General features: G+C 38.6%; 1 protein-coding gene and 1 long non-coding RNA gene across 6 annotated transcripts in view; one reads left to right on the forward strand and one right to left on the reverse strand.

Moving 5' to 3' along the window:
• Positions 1-9641, reverse strand: LOC148414858 (uncharacterized). Its single transcript, XR_015867404.1, has 5 exons — positions 9558-9641; positions 2618-2672; positions 1624-1757; positions 1170-1262; positions 1-1096 (listed from the first exon to the last, which is right to left on the reverse strand). It is a non-coding gene; the product is annotated as an uncharacterized LOC148414858 (long non-coding RNA).
• myripa (myosin VIIA and Rab interacting protein a) overlaps positions 3978-15281 on the forward strand; it is a 23285-nt gene continuing 11981 nt past the window's right edge. For 4 of the 5 annotated variants that reach the window (XR_015867403.1, XM_088428936.1, XM_088428937.1 and 1 more), the window contains exons 1-4: positions 12973-13051; positions 13188-13305; positions 13380-13497; positions 14572-15089. Coding sequence is in view for 4 of the 5 variants with exons in the window: in XM_088428936.1 (XP_088285062.1) it covers positions 12981-13051; positions 13188-13305; positions 13380-13497; positions 14572-15089 (825 nt within the window). In the remaining variant the exon portion in view is untranslated. Of the gene's footprint in view, positions 4075-4289; positions 4342-5181; positions 5366-7629; positions 7852-9517; positions 9655-11075; positions 11157-12681; positions 12780-12970; positions 13052-13176; positions 13306-13379; positions 13498-14571; positions 15090-15281 lie in introns of those variants that run through there. The other variant, XM_088428939.1, reaches the window with a different exon arrangement.

Consider the following 15281-nt stretch of genomic DNA (forward strand, 5'->3'; position numbering starts at 1 on the left):
TCTTAGGAAAGTACTTTATTCTGAATAAAACATAATTCTCTTGAGATTACAACTTTTTTTTCCAATTTGTATACAAACTTGTTGGCTGGGTGCTGACTCAGCAGGTGTACCTCAAGGCAGAAGCTTTAGTCCCCTGCTATTCTTTCCATTCTACATATTGGCACTTGATGGAAGCTTCTACTCATCACCGTTGACAAAGAAAACTGTCTTTTATTGACGTGTATTACAAATAATTGAAACATAGATGTGGAAGTAAACATGTTGTTTTGATCACGTATCAAGCATGACGCCACCCAAGAAATTGCATGATTTCACAGAAACACAAAAGAAGAAGTGGCACAATAATAATGACTCAAGAGCATGAAGGGGTCAACAAGCTCCAATTCTTGTTTTGCCACCTGTAATGCAAGAAACACAAAGTTCCTCTTTTTGTGTCAAAATATTGAATTGGTGGCTATAAAATATCGGTCTTGTGTTTACTTTCATCAACAATGTATAACATCAATAAGTGGCGTAACATAATGAAAGATTTTGATAAGCTCTTTCTGGCTTGAATGTATCTTTGTTTTTTTTCAGGGCAAGTTTGCTAATCAGAGTATTTGTCTCCATGTCTCCAATTTGTTTAAGGGAATCTTATTTAAAAAATAGATTTATGTGACTAATTTTGAGAACATTTAGGAACAGTGTGGATATGTGTTGTGTAAACAGACAAATCACATACAAAATGCAAAACTTTTGCGATTGCTTGCCCAGTACTCTTCTTGTAATGATGCGGCGGCCACACAATCATAATGTGAGCTAACACAATGAGCCCCGCATGCAAGCAGGTCATTTTTTTAATATCGTAAATTTCCATGAATGCCTAAACATGATACAAATATGTACTGTAGGTGACCGTTATTGGATTACAATACCACATGTCTAACTATGTTTTGGTGAAAGTTATGAATTGATTACAAGAGTTCAAAAAGATGATCTGAAGCGTTGATTATTGTGACTAGCGTCTTCCAAAACATGCAAATGGAGTGGGATGAGGAGGAGGTGGAGGTGGAGGTGGAGGAGGGGGTGGTGGAGAGGGGGGAAGCACTGGAGGCCCCTAGGGAAATATAAAAAGCATGGTTAGCCTTATCAATAGGAGAAAGAAAGGGTTCTAAAATCCCAAGCGGTACCTTTGAGCCCAGCACGCTACACCCCCCAGGTCTCCAGCGGCAATTGGCTCTCTTCATGAACCACCGTGGTGGTGGCCACTCCCTCTCTATGCCCTGTAACGCATTCATACAGCGCAATCACCACTACTGATTGAGAACCCTCAACGGCCATATTTTTCATCAGCTTTATTTATATAAATACATTTTGCAGTAAAAAATGATTGGAGAAAGAAAGACCAAATTTTCTGCATGAGTAATTTTCAAGAAAATTTGTTGCGAAAGTGAAGAAAATCGTATCATTTGGAAGTAAAATGTGTAACAGCGCCCATTATCATCATAAGACTCCACAAATTTCTCGTGACTTTAGCTGTCGCTTTAATTCATGGCATGGACGTGTTTCACGTATGTACACGCATGCATGCATACAAACCGTACATAAATACATACATAAGACATACATACAGTACATACATACCGGCGGTCCTGCGAGGGTCATAGCATGCATCGGCTTCGAGTTTGACAAGAGCAGCAGTAGTTGGACACACAACAGCAGCGGCAACACTCGCGTGTCCATGTTGGCCTTTTGGTGCCGCCAACTGCCGATGTCAGCTTATATACACACAAAGTGGATAGCCAAAAAGCACGTCCACGCATCAGCAAAGTGAAAAGCTTTCAGTTGTTTACCCCAAGTGTGAGATATCTAAAATGCTGTCTTCCCTTGAGCCCTCAAATGAGCCGCTGCCTGTTTATATCAATTTTCTTTGGAAGTAAGAGCAGGAGGCCTTTTTTTTTTTAACAAAATGTTTGTGCTCTGCTGTGTTCTCATTTTTTGCCATTATTGTTTTTTTCTGTATTGCATGCCTGTAGTGCAGGGACCCCTTTACAGTTTTACAGTTATATTCACGAGGACAAGTATATTTCCTACGTTTCAGCAATGCAGAAGTTAACAAAATAAATATTGCCAAGTGTGTGCGTCCTCATAATAAACTGGGCCAACAAATTGCTGCCAAACATTTAGTGACTAAATAATCAATCTCTTTGATGATGACGTGGATTCTGTGTGTCTATTTGACAGATTTCATCATTTTTACATTTTTTTAAAAATATTAAACTGGTTACTTTATTTATAAGGAGTTATTATTATTTATGATGCTTTATAGAACAGTCATGAATACATTCACAATTGAATATGAAATAAAATGAATTTAACAGAAAATATAGATTTTAGATCAGTCCATACAGCCCTTGGGGTCTGCGGATCCCAGGTTGAGAATCACTGGTATAGTATATGTATAGTCAGTGAATCATATTTTAAAAATGGCTCATTATAAATGATCTGATTAGTTAAGATTTACAGCCATGAATGTCTTAAAACCTGTTGGTTTACATTTTACGCCCTATTAGGGACAGACCAATTTAGCCCAATATATGGGACATTCCGGCTCGTCCGGGACAGTTGGCAAACCTACCAAGTTTTCTTTTGAAGTCTCCGTTGGAATTCAGCTTGAGAGCATAAGAGATTGTCTGTTAAAAAAAAAAAATAGTGTGTGTTCAGTATCATGCTTTATTTCTTGTTTGGTTCAGAAAACATAGTTGGTGACCTCATGAACTAATGATCTACAAAGTACTGGATACCCCTTTTATCAGCCGTAAAAACATTAAATATGTTAATATTCATAGGATTTTTTCATTGTATTTGTATTCTATAGGTTTTTTATTTTATTTTTATTATATGCGCATCTTTACCTCTTTTTTTAAACAGGTATTTATGCACATTTATGTTCTTTTTGTTTGGGTTTTATACCCATTCATCCATCCATCCATCCATTTTCTGGAGCTGCTTATCCTCACAAGGGTCGCAGGCTTGCTGGTGCGCCTATCCCAGTTGGCTTTGGGCAGTAGGCGGGGGACACCCTGAACTGGTTGCCAGACAATCACAGGACACACAGAGATGAGCAAGTATTCACACATCCAGTCACAGCTACGGACAATTTAGTAAGTCCAATACACATGCCACGCATATTTCCGCATGGCTCGGGGAGAACATGCAAACTCCACACGGGAAGGCCATAGCAAGGTGGATTTGAACTCGGGTCCCTGAACTCTGAGGTGGACGTGCTAACCACTGCTCCACCGAGCCGCCAGCGTTTCATATATTCGTTTTAATGTATTTTTATACCTAAATTATTGAAGTGTTTCCTTTTTTGAGTGGTATTCTTTAGGCATTCGTTTACTAGATATTGTTCTATGTTTTTCTTTGATTACGTAGTACGTCCACTATTTCCTTCCCAATGCACTCATCCAATGAGTGTGTGTGTGTGTGTGTTTTCCTACCTCAATCCGATTTCTTCTCCTGGTTTATTCCTGCTTACAAAACCGATCTGTTCTTGAGCTAAAGCCACGTGTCTTTGGCCCAGAAGGATTTCCAGCAGAGGCATGCAACCCGGGGGCCATTTGTGGGCCACCTTGCAATTATTTATTAAAAGCTCCCAAAACACTGAACCCTTGAATGCTCCTTTCGTGCATAATGTTTTCTTCTTACATTTTATGGTGGCAGAATAGGAAAGAAACTCACTGCGTTGGACACCAATTAGTGAGTGGGGACGGTGGCCAGACAAAACAAACGTTACATAAAGACTATTGTCTTCTCCTAAGATTTGTTCGTCGTTGTAGTTTACATCATCATCACATTCCTGCTACCTTATTATGCAAAGTGATTTATGTGAAGGAAGCTTATCCTCATTTTGTTTTTTTTCTGGAAAGGGATTAGAGAAGAAGGGCGGTCTTGAACACATACTGCTGTTACACTTTCTCCTAGGCGGAATAACACTCTAGGGCTCACCATTTGTCCTTTACATGCTTATAGTTTCAAAATAAGACTTCCGAAAAAACATTTGCATTCTTTCCTGTTCTGATCAGCAACTCGGTAAGTCGATACACATTTTGGTTTGCTGTAAATAAAAGAATTCCAGAGTGTATTTAAGATGTATTGACATTTCAATTTCAAGGAATCAGGACCTACACCATTCAGTGATTTATAGTTCAGTAGCAGAATTTGAAAATCTATTCTACAGCTGATTGTGAGTCAGTGTAAACTTTTGTGACCGGAGTAATATTTTCTTATCTTTTTGCTGTCGTCAGATCTTTAACTGCAGCATTCTGAATGAGCTGCCGCTGTTTGAAGCCCTTTTGAGTGAGTCCAATCATGCATCCAATAATTTGTCATTTTTTTATGAAATTGACACAACACCTGTGGATTGGGGACTGATAAATATACTGCAGCTGACCATCTGTATAGCCATGAAAACCACTATTGGAATTTTGAAGAATTTGACCAAACAAAAAAGGCTCGAGGAATGACCCTTGAGGAACCCCACAATATCATGGACAATCAAACAGATTAAAAATTCTGAAACTATAGTTTTCCTCCAAGTAGGGCCTCAACCATTTTAGGTTTTGTTTTCTTTATCTTATCCATATTTCCAACATGTTTAATAGTATATAATGATCAACTGAATCCAACGCTGCACTGAGATCCAAGACAAGATCCGATGCCTTTCCTGCATCTAATATTCAATCCTTTATCATTTATTACTGTAGTAAGAGTGCCCTCTAAACTGTGATGGAAATTTATAAAAAGAGTTCATCTGACTTTGATTGAATTTTAGTTTGTCACAATTTAATTTGTATTCTATTTTGAAGTATATCATATGAATTACAGTCTAAAATTTTTAACTATTTTTTTTCCTTTTTTTAAAATCATTTTTAGAATTTCATAATGAGTGTACGCAGTAGTTTAGTGTAGAAAGTGACCATGTGAAAAATATTTTTTCATTTTTTTAATCAACTCAAATACTTGTTGTATTTGTATACTTTTATGTTCAATTTTTGTTTTTTTTTTGTATAATTAGCTGCATATTTCATGATGATGTGTTTTTTTCCACTATACGCTCTGAATTTCTGTTGATAGGCTGTGTATGCCACATAAAAAAAATCCGACCTTTGTATATTAAGCTATGATTGTTGTTCTCAGGTCGTAAATATTTCTGTGCATCCACTTGGTGAGATGATAACAGCATACTGAGCAAGCATTGCAACGTTTTGGCGATGGGCCGTAAGTTGGATCTATCCGGCCTGAACGACAATGAGGCAGAGCACGTGCTGCAGGTGGTACAGCGCGACATGAGGTTGCGCAAGAAAGAGGAGGAGCGACTCAGGTAAGCTTGTTGCATGCAATGCTTCCCGCCAATTGGCCTTGCACTCTCCCACCTATTTTGTGGATATAGTTGTCAGAACAAGAAACTATGTTGTTGTTATTTACTGTAACCCCACATTTTATTTCTTTAAGCCAATCATGAAAAAGTAAATATGAGTAATATTGAATAATAACACAAATTATAATCATAATAACAATGATAACAAATTATAATAATACAAACGTACTCTGTTTAAAAATGCATCTATTACGTCATTTAGAATATAATATTTGGTACACCCGCAACAATTATTCGAATATCAAATGAAACAATCGATTTTTGACAATCAAGTAATTGTTCTGAGACTTCTATATAAGGAAATTTATCACCTGTGTTGGATTAAAATAAAAGATTTGTTACAGTACTTTGGAGAAAAAGAAAAAACAAACAAAAACAAAAAAACAAGCCAGTAACTGAATCCTAAATCACTTATGTTAGTTCACTGTCAGGCTACAACAATGTCCTATTCTGCAAAAAAGGGATGTTTTTTTTTTTTTTTGATTCATCGAATAATCACCAGATTAATAATTTGTTAAAATATACTATGTGTATGATATGGTTTCACAAAACATACGATTTATCTCACAGAGATTAGTTTTGAGTTATTGACAAAAATACGTATTTGGTTAAAATACAAAAATACGTATTTTTGATAGGTATTGATTTCGGAGCCAAAATTTTTTAAATCGTAATCAAAGTGTATGAAAGCAAGAGTTTAGTAGACAATTCTCAATATCAAAAGATGATTGTGTCAAAATGTAAAAGAAGTTTTTCTTAAAACTAGGTATTGGCAATATTCAAATTGCTGTAACTTTGTAAAGTTTTTTTTCAATCTACCTCCATGTATTATATATTATTTTAAAGGAATTAGAATCAAAACATATATATATATATCTATTAGTATATCTTATAATGCAATCCTTTAAGTGTCCTTTTTATTTGTAATACATTTCATGTCTAAAATACATGTATTTACTTTTTTCATTGTCACTTCATTGTTTTGTAATTTTTTATTGCATTTTTCTCACGCATATTCATGCCTCCTCTCCTGGTTTATCTTTGCTGCTTTGATTCAGCGCAGAGGATTATGTAACGATCCTAATTGAAATACAATCCAAATCTGTATCCAACCTACCATTATGTTATTAGTGTTAGGCTCCGTTTTCATTTCAGGCCTTGTAAAGATTAGGACAGACGCGCCTAACGGCAAACAGGAAGCCGCGGCCCTTTCCTGTTGTTTTCTCATCAGTGACAAGTCCAACTAAAGACTGCCCTCTCATGGTCATTTGATGCAATGTCGCATTAAACTGTTATCGAAGTTTTCTCAGACTGAAACACCGCTTGCGCGTCCTGCACATACCCACTTGCTCCACTTGCCAAACTGCTCCGAGTAAAATGTTTGATTGGCCAAGGAGTTACAATGCATGACATTTTCTACTAAAGTTAAACTTGAGCACTGCTTGCCAGCTTTGCGCAAACCCACTCTCTGCACTCACAAACCCACCTGATTTGCCAGGTGCTGTCATGTGGGGGGAGGGTTGACCCCAGGGTAAAGCTTTATTTTTGTCATGTGGTGTAATTGCAATAATATTAGAATTTTTATCAGTTTTTTTTTTTAGTTTCAGGCACTCTTATACATTTGCTTATTTTTTTCTGTTTTAGACTAAGCTGTAACCCAAATAAACACTGTTAAAATAATTAAGCTGTTGAAAGTTGATTTATATTGCTTTTTTCTTTCCTTAATGTTAAAAAGGATACGGTTTAGGTATACTTAGAAAGTGTGTGTGTGTTTGTGTGTGGGGGGGTGAAACATTTTCACTTTTCTAGGGGGTCTTGGCACAATACATGAGAGAAGCACTGGTTTCCACCTGACATTGAAAACCACTTTTCTGTTCAACACAAACTCACTTGGTCCACTCACAAACTGGTTGTACTGAAATCCATTTGATTGGGTACATTGTATCATGCATGACATCTGTAAAATCTGACTTTGAGCTTCATCTTCCAAAGCTGCCCACCTCGCACGCCACTAACTCTATTTGCACATACTGCACACCCACCTGCTCAACTTGCAAAGTCGCTCCGAACGAAGTTCCGAATGCACGACACCCTAAATGAGTTCTGAACATGAACACTGAGTGCCTGCCTCGCACGCAACAGCTCGCTCCCTTCTCATGTGTTTGGTTTCCAAATCCTCCCTGTGACCCCCCCACCCCTCTCGCCAGCGAGCTGAAGCAGGCGCTGGACGAGGAGGGCAGTCGCTGCCTGCTGCTGTCACGCCAGCGCTACTTCAACCAGCGCTGCTGCATCCGCTGCTGCGAGCCTTTCAGCTTCCTGCTCAACCCCAAGCGGCAGTGTCGCGACTGCCTGTACAACGTGTGCAAGGCCTGCAGGCTCTACAGCAAGCCTGACAAAGCCTGGCTCTGCTGCGCCTGCCAGAAGAGCAGGTAAGCCACGATTCTGACACACACACACACACACACACTGGGTGCCTGCATGCGTGACCTCAGCGCATATTAATACAGATTTTGGCCTCTGCCAGAGAAATGGATTTAGAATTTACTCCAATAACCAGCTCATCTGCAGGATAAACCATGCAATTTTTAGTTGTTGTCGTGGTGTCGCTTGTACATTCCCATTTTCCGTTACCTTCGCTGCCGTAAGCATATATAAATATTTAAGGTACATTTTTTTTTTAATCATGACTTGAGAAACAATTACAGTGATGCCTTGAGGTATGAGTGGTGCAATTTAGGTGTTTTAAGGTGACAATTGACAATTTGGTGACAATTTAGGTGACAGATTTTTGCTTTAACACATTGCAATAAAAGCACTGATCGGTAGATAGAGTTAGGGAATGAAAAAATTGGCTTCAAGGTGTTTATTGCCACAAAAAAACAGGATTAAAAAAAGAGTATAAAAGCAAATTGTAAATTAAAAAAAAAAATCAATTGCATCCCCTCAATTGGCATAAAACACCACAGAAGCAAGGAATAAGTATTGGCATCAATGTTTTTGGTGTTGCTGTTATGCTTTAAAGCAATGGTGTCCAAACTACGGCCCAGGGGTTATTTACTGCCCAGCAGCCTGTGGTGAATACTCAATGTAGATTTTGACATGCGATTAAAAAAAGTAATTAAAATGTGTGATGGAAAGCAGTGGAAAAAGTGTGGAAAAAAAAAATCCTAATATGCTTCATCACCTTGTCTTGTTATAGCAATTTCTTAAACTATACTGTATAGACAAAGTGTAAAAAAAATGCTTGATTAATTGGTTTATTACTATTTTTGATCATATTAAGTAATAAAAAAATGAAAGTGGCCCATTTGTCTTTCTATTTTTCTGTGGCCCTCAGAGGAAAAGGTTTGGACATTCCTGCTGTAAAAGATTTAGATTCTATTTTCGCCAACTCTGTCAGCAAGATAAAAAACACAATTTTAGTTGTTGTATATATATATATATTTTTTTTTTATCATGAGTTGAGCAACAATCATAACAATATCTTGAGACACAGGTGTCCCAATTTAGGAGTTTTACAACGTGCAAGCTGTAATTATGACAAAGTTTTGACTTGAAAGTACAAACTTGCGATACAAGCACTGTATGAGTGGCACATAGAGTAGGTGAATCAGAAAGGAACTTCAGGCTGTTTAATGCCACCAAATCTAACATAAAATAATGAGAATTGCACATTTTTTGATCAAACACAACTTGCATATTGTAAGAAACGCCAGTAAACAAGGGCTAACTGTTAGCATCCTCGGTATGCGGCACTACTGTACTGTTATGCTATAAAGGGAAGACTTTTTTTTTATACAGTTATGTGATGCATCCCCACTAGTGTATACACAACAATCTGGTTAATATTGTGTTTGTGGAATATAAAATAAGGAGCTAAAACTATCCTTTTTTTTTTTTTAGCTAAGGGGGAGGCCATTTTGCCATTTGCTCAAAATGCCATCATAATGCCCCAGTGCATGAGTCATATTGCACAAATGCAGCTAAGCAATATGACTTCTTTAGACTTGTGGGGTTGCAAGGATAATTTACAGTATTGTTAAAATGTCCAGGGGGCTTGTAGAATTTTCGTGAATATGCTGGTGTATCTTTCAGGTTATTAAAGAAACAGTCGCTGGATTGGTTCTACACTCACGTGAAAGGACGCTTCAAGCGCTTCGGCAGCGCCAAAGTGCTGAAGACCATCTACAGGAGGCACTTGGCTGAGAATAGTCCCCTTTCAGAGCTCACAGGTTCACCCCTATTTTGCCTTGAGTGTGGGAATGCTGGTCTTTATGCAAGGAGTGGGGGCGGGAATAGGAAGGATTAAATTCACATAACTTCAGCAGATTAGTCAAAGGTATGCCAGATTTCCATCATTTGTTTCTTTGTTCACGCCCTCATGTGGTGTAACGAAATGAGGGGCCGCAAAGTTCAGTAGTGCTGCTAGAGCGTCAACATGTGAATAGTGGTGCCTTGAGATATGAGTGACTCCAATTGCGTGTTTGACATAGTTAGGCAGTCTACTAGTTATTAATTATTCTAATTAGCATCCATATTAAAGGACTATAATATAACCCTTTAAGCAAAGGATTGAACAAAAATGGTACAGCAACTCATGTAGACTGACACTATAACTAATCACGGTCATATATTTATCCCTGTAGAGCACAGGTTTCAAACTCAAGTCCCGGGGGCCAGATCCGACCTGCCACATCATCATTTTCTGGCTAAAATACCAAAATTGCAAGTTGTCTTGAACTTTAACTTTTTTTTTTTCAATCATGCTTTTGAACAATCTTTACCAGCCTCTGATTTCAAAACTATCTAAATGTGTGGCAATCACACTTAAAATGTATTCTGGCCTCCTAACAGAAACTACAACTACAATGTGGCCCAGAATAAATATGAGTTTGACACCCTTGCAGTATAAAGGATGACTAATATTAGTGTCGTACTGATGATCTGAGAGTAGTTTAGATGTCTCAATGAGGAGTAGAACCTTATGTCAGGTACACCAGAAAGTGCAGCAGAATGGCAATTCAATCATTGCCAATCGTTGACAAAGACTGTTTAATTCCTCATTCCTATTGAATTATGTCATCATTCTATTTTTTTTCATACAATGTTACTGGCTGTGATCCATTTTGTTCAAAAACACAAAATAAACTATTTTTCTTAGAGTGGTTGGCAACAATGGATATTTGTATTTTCACATATTGAAGAGGCAATTGCAATATTGAGAGATGGAAAAAAAAACACTATTAAGTTATTTTTTTAAAATTTGTTCAGCACTATACTCGACACACACAGCTTATATGTTTCTGGCCTGTCAAATCCATGTGGCTTTTTGGAAACCTCCTCCCTCCCCACGTGATTGGGAGCGACCCGGTGTTCTGTTGCGACCCGGCGGCTGGTAATACCACACACGAGGCCGAGCGCTAATACATTTACGTAACCACAAACGGCCGCATTGTTGCATGAATATTGACATGACGTAGTCAGAGCTCAAAGCTCTGTTGGAAGGGGTAGCTGTCTCTATTACATTTCCCTCTCGCTTGACACCCCACCCCCCACCCCCTCAGAGGCGTCGGCTCAGTTGTCATTGCCTGGAGGAAGATAACTATTCTTCCTTATTTTGTAAAAGTCTGGAAAAAATGTGTTTGTGTTGCAGAGGGGAGTGCCTATGAGGAGAGCATCTGCAATGAAGGCAGCGTCTGCGGCAGTGACGCCACCTTCGACAAACAAACTGAAGGTGATAATTTGGCAATAGTCATCACTGGAAAGCAACTGGTTTGATTTCTACATTTGGCCGAAATAAACTCCAGCCAACTCTGTCGGTTTTGCTGTCAGTGCAATTGTGTACTAATGATGGCTGTATCTTTAACAGGACACTTCACTGCACTCAACAGCAAATTCCCACCAGTCCACTGCACTAATGAGAAAATTCTCTGCTCAAATTCCACACTGCAGTGTGGTCGTGTAATAGGTCACTGCACTAAACTGGAATTTTATTGCAATCAGCCACTTAAGTCTACTGAATTTATTAAACTGCCAGTTCTCTAAAGTAATCTGCCAATGATGTGATTTTAGCTAGTAGTTATGCAAACTAATCTGCAAATTCATAGCATTAAAATTTCATTTAAGTTAACTTACCTACAAATAATTTCTACTTTAATTACGATTCTCAATACACCTATTTGCAATTCTACTGACCTAAGAGGGAAGTCAAACTCATAAACCAGCCGAGCCATGATCATTTGTTAATATGGGTGCCAAATGAATAGATTAAATGCAATCAATTACTTAATTAGTCAAAGTTAAAGCATTTTTCTTTTATTAAATCATATTCATGTCATTTTAATCTCAAATCTATGGGTGCCAAAACGAACAGATTAAATGCAATCGATTACTGAATTAGAAAAGGTTAAAGACTTTTTCTATTATTAAATCATGTTAATCTCATTTTTAATCTCTAACTGTATGCCATCTGGATCCTGATTGGATTTGTTTTCATGCATCGGTTAGTGTTGGAAAAAAGTCAATCACACCCTGAAGTGGAAGCTGATTGTGCCTAACCTGATTGGCTCCTGTTATAGGCAGGAGCGCAGAAGGGAGACGTGTGAAATGTGAGTTGTCCGTCAGATAAGTGGAAGATTGAACTTTTTAAAAAACGCCCCCAACAGCACCTTTTATAAATGTAGAGTGATGTATTTCTTGTAAAAAAATTGCTTATCACAGCAGCAGGTCAAGTTTAGCCTACCACATAAATGCAAAGCAGCCAGCTGTAATTGCAGCTGCAGATAACAATAGCAACATAGCTGTTAATCTAGCAAGCTACAGCAAAGAACTACAGGTTGCAGCCAGCACTTGGGACTAGTTTCAAATACAGCAGAAGGCAAATAGTTAAAACTTCATCTGTTAAAGAAAAGAGTAAATGAGATTAAAAGGAGATTAAGTAAATCTAATTAAATCATGTTTGAGTTGCTTCCCTTTAACAACAGATTCTTTAAGATTGCAATTTTTCTACCAAAAAAGCCATTTTACTGCAATAAACTGAACGTTCGCTGCATGAACCCAGCAATGAAATTACTGGTAGTTTGTCAAAATAAGATAGTTAATCAACTGTACTGTACTAGTTTACTACTTTACTACATTAAACTTATGACTTCACAGCCGCTTATTTGTACTTACAATGACACTTCCACAGCATATTACCTGCATTTACAAACCACTTTTTGTGTGTGTGTGTGTGTGTGTGTGTGTGTGTTTGTGTTCAGAGCACAGCATGGCAGAGACGCTCACTGTGGCCTTCCGGGTGGCGGAGGAGGCCATAGATGAAGCCATTTCCAACGCTGAGTTTGATGCCCCCAGTCAGGTTATTGTTGCTCAGCAATCCTTTTCACTAAGTATATTTTCAATTTCAATTTCAAACATGCCACTGTTTGTACGTTAAGACTTTCCTCCTGCTAATCTGTTTCTGTAAGAAAAAAACAAACACAAAGCTTTTGACCTGAAATGATTTGTAATTCAGAGGAAATCATCGTATGTTTTTTGATGTGTAATCAGGAGAATCAGCATGAAGCCCATTACCTGCGCGAGCACAGAGGAGAGCTCATCGAGGAGCTGGCCAAAACAATCATGCAGAAAGTAAGAAAGAAGGCACAGGATTTAGTGAACGCGTTTGATGCTGTGTGATGAGATTATTTTGTGTGTGGAGCCCTCGCATGACCTCAAACAAGAACACCAGCTGACGGTCTAATCGTGCATGTAAGATCATCTCTAGGAGGAAGACTTTGGCTGATATGAGGGACGAGTACGAGCAGGATGGATCGCCAGAGAACAGCTTCCAACACCATGCCGACCCGACCGCAGGAACCTTTAAACACCTCAAAGGCCTCTGGGTGGGTGATTAAACAGCCACAATGGCTATCCTCAAATGCTAAACAAGCTACGGTGTTGTTTTGTCTGATTTCAGAGGTCGCAGTCCGCCTTCTCTCTGATGGACGTCAACCGAGACGCTCGGCAGACATCAGCTAAGGAAGGAACATCGACAGTGTCTCCTTGGACCAGTGTTGAGCGTTTGGAAAATTCTGGTAGAACCTATTTCTTTAATGTAATAATTAGCAATTCACAATTAATTGCCCTGAATTTCAAGCTCGTTGCAAGTCTCCTGCAATTATAGGAGAATTGATAATATGAAAATTCATCATACAAGTCATTGCACCAACACAATAAACCACTTTATCAATACTGTATAATGATTCGGCGCTCTAAATCTGAAATTCGGGGCACTCGACTACAAGTGACTGCGCTAAACCGGGTGTTATAGTGCCAATCCTCCTGTTCATTGTGATGATACAAAAATTCACAACCCAAAGGTGACATGTGACAAGTTCATTGCATCATTATTTACAATTGGGGCCGTGGAAATTGATCCGAGTATCAATAAAATCAATACTAAAATGAGTATTGGTATTTTATTGATATCAGAAAGCTTGACTTGGTTGTTTACATTTATTTATTTCAGTTTATCATGGGTTCCTCAACCACTCTCTTTTTGCTGTTTGATGCGTTTTCTCAATATATATTATACATATATTCGTTTGCAGTTACTTTTTGTTTGGTTGGTTGGTTTTTGTTTGTTTGTTTGTTTGCCTCAATCCTGTGTTTGCAGCATTATCACTTACATTAAAAATGCTTTGATCTTTTCCAACTACTAGCTAGATATTGTAGCACAACATGCACAGTATATGTAGACTTTACATAGAGTGCAAAATTGTTGATCATGTGCTGACAGGTAGTGGCCAGCTGAAAAAGATACTTGAAAATAAGATAAAGAATCTAATCAGTGGAAAACCAAATGAATCGAACGAAGCAAGAACGAGACCGACGCTTCTTCGAGTGCTGAAATGTCAAGCTATTTTTTCCAATGGGAATTGTATATTATGGCATGGTTAAGAACCCAACAAGAAAGTTCAATTTGGATTAAACATGTTATTTAATAGGACAAAAAACAGATCATAGTATTATATGAACAACGAAGTACTTAGTGATCTCAGATATTTGCAATCCCTGCTAAACAATTTCAGAAAATATCTGCATTAAAATTGTTGTTGTGTCTTCATCTTCATATTTGTCTCCACATATTTGCACGTTACCTGTAAAAGGAGGCCTGTCCTCTGTTCTGAAGAGCCCGGACGGGAACTGGATCGCCCTGCAGAGCGCTCAGCTGTCGCGGCCTAGTCTGCTGGCCAAGAGGAAGAGTCTGGTCTACAGCGCCTTAGAGAGAGAGTCCGGTGCAGTGTCCGCTTACGAGGGCATGGACTCTGACAACGAAGCCAAATCTGAGCCGGACTCCACCTGGGGAGCTATCCTGCAAGAGTTTCACAGGAAGCTGACGGGTTCTAAAATTTGTCGAGAGGCTGATATTAGAAAAGACGCTCCCTCAGATTCCGAGGCGAAGTCTCAAAAATCCCCAGTGGTCATTGTGCGGAGACATGTGGCGGCCATGGAGGGTAGACGGCCATCGTCTCACAGGACGAGCATCGTCGACATCAACTTCAACGGGAAAGCCGCTGCGGATGAGAGCGCAGCCCCAAGTGAGGCGGGGTCTGTAAAAGCTAAGAGATCACGTAAGAAGAGAAGAAGCAAACGAAGAGCCACGCTTTCTGGACCTCTACAAATGGTGAGAGAACGTAAACTTTTTTTCAAACCTAAGAGTTCATTGCAATTCCAATATAATTTTTTTCAACAAATCTGCCTATACTCTGATGACACACCGTGGTGGAAGGACTTCAGATTTGTTTTACTCAGAGTTAAGGGGATGATAGTCAAGTGCAGACTGTCAAGTTCTGAGTGGGTTTTTCTGTGGGGAGTT

The sequence above is a fragment of the Hippichthys cyanospilos genome, chromosome 12 (assembly GCF_059441005.1).
Source record: "Hippichthys cyanospilos isolate Australia breed blue-spotted pipefish chromosome 12, RoL_Hcya_1.0, whole genome shotgun sequence".
NCBI lineage: Eukaryota > Metazoa > Chordata > Actinopteri > Syngnathiformes > Syngnathidae > Hippichthys > Hippichthys cyanospilos.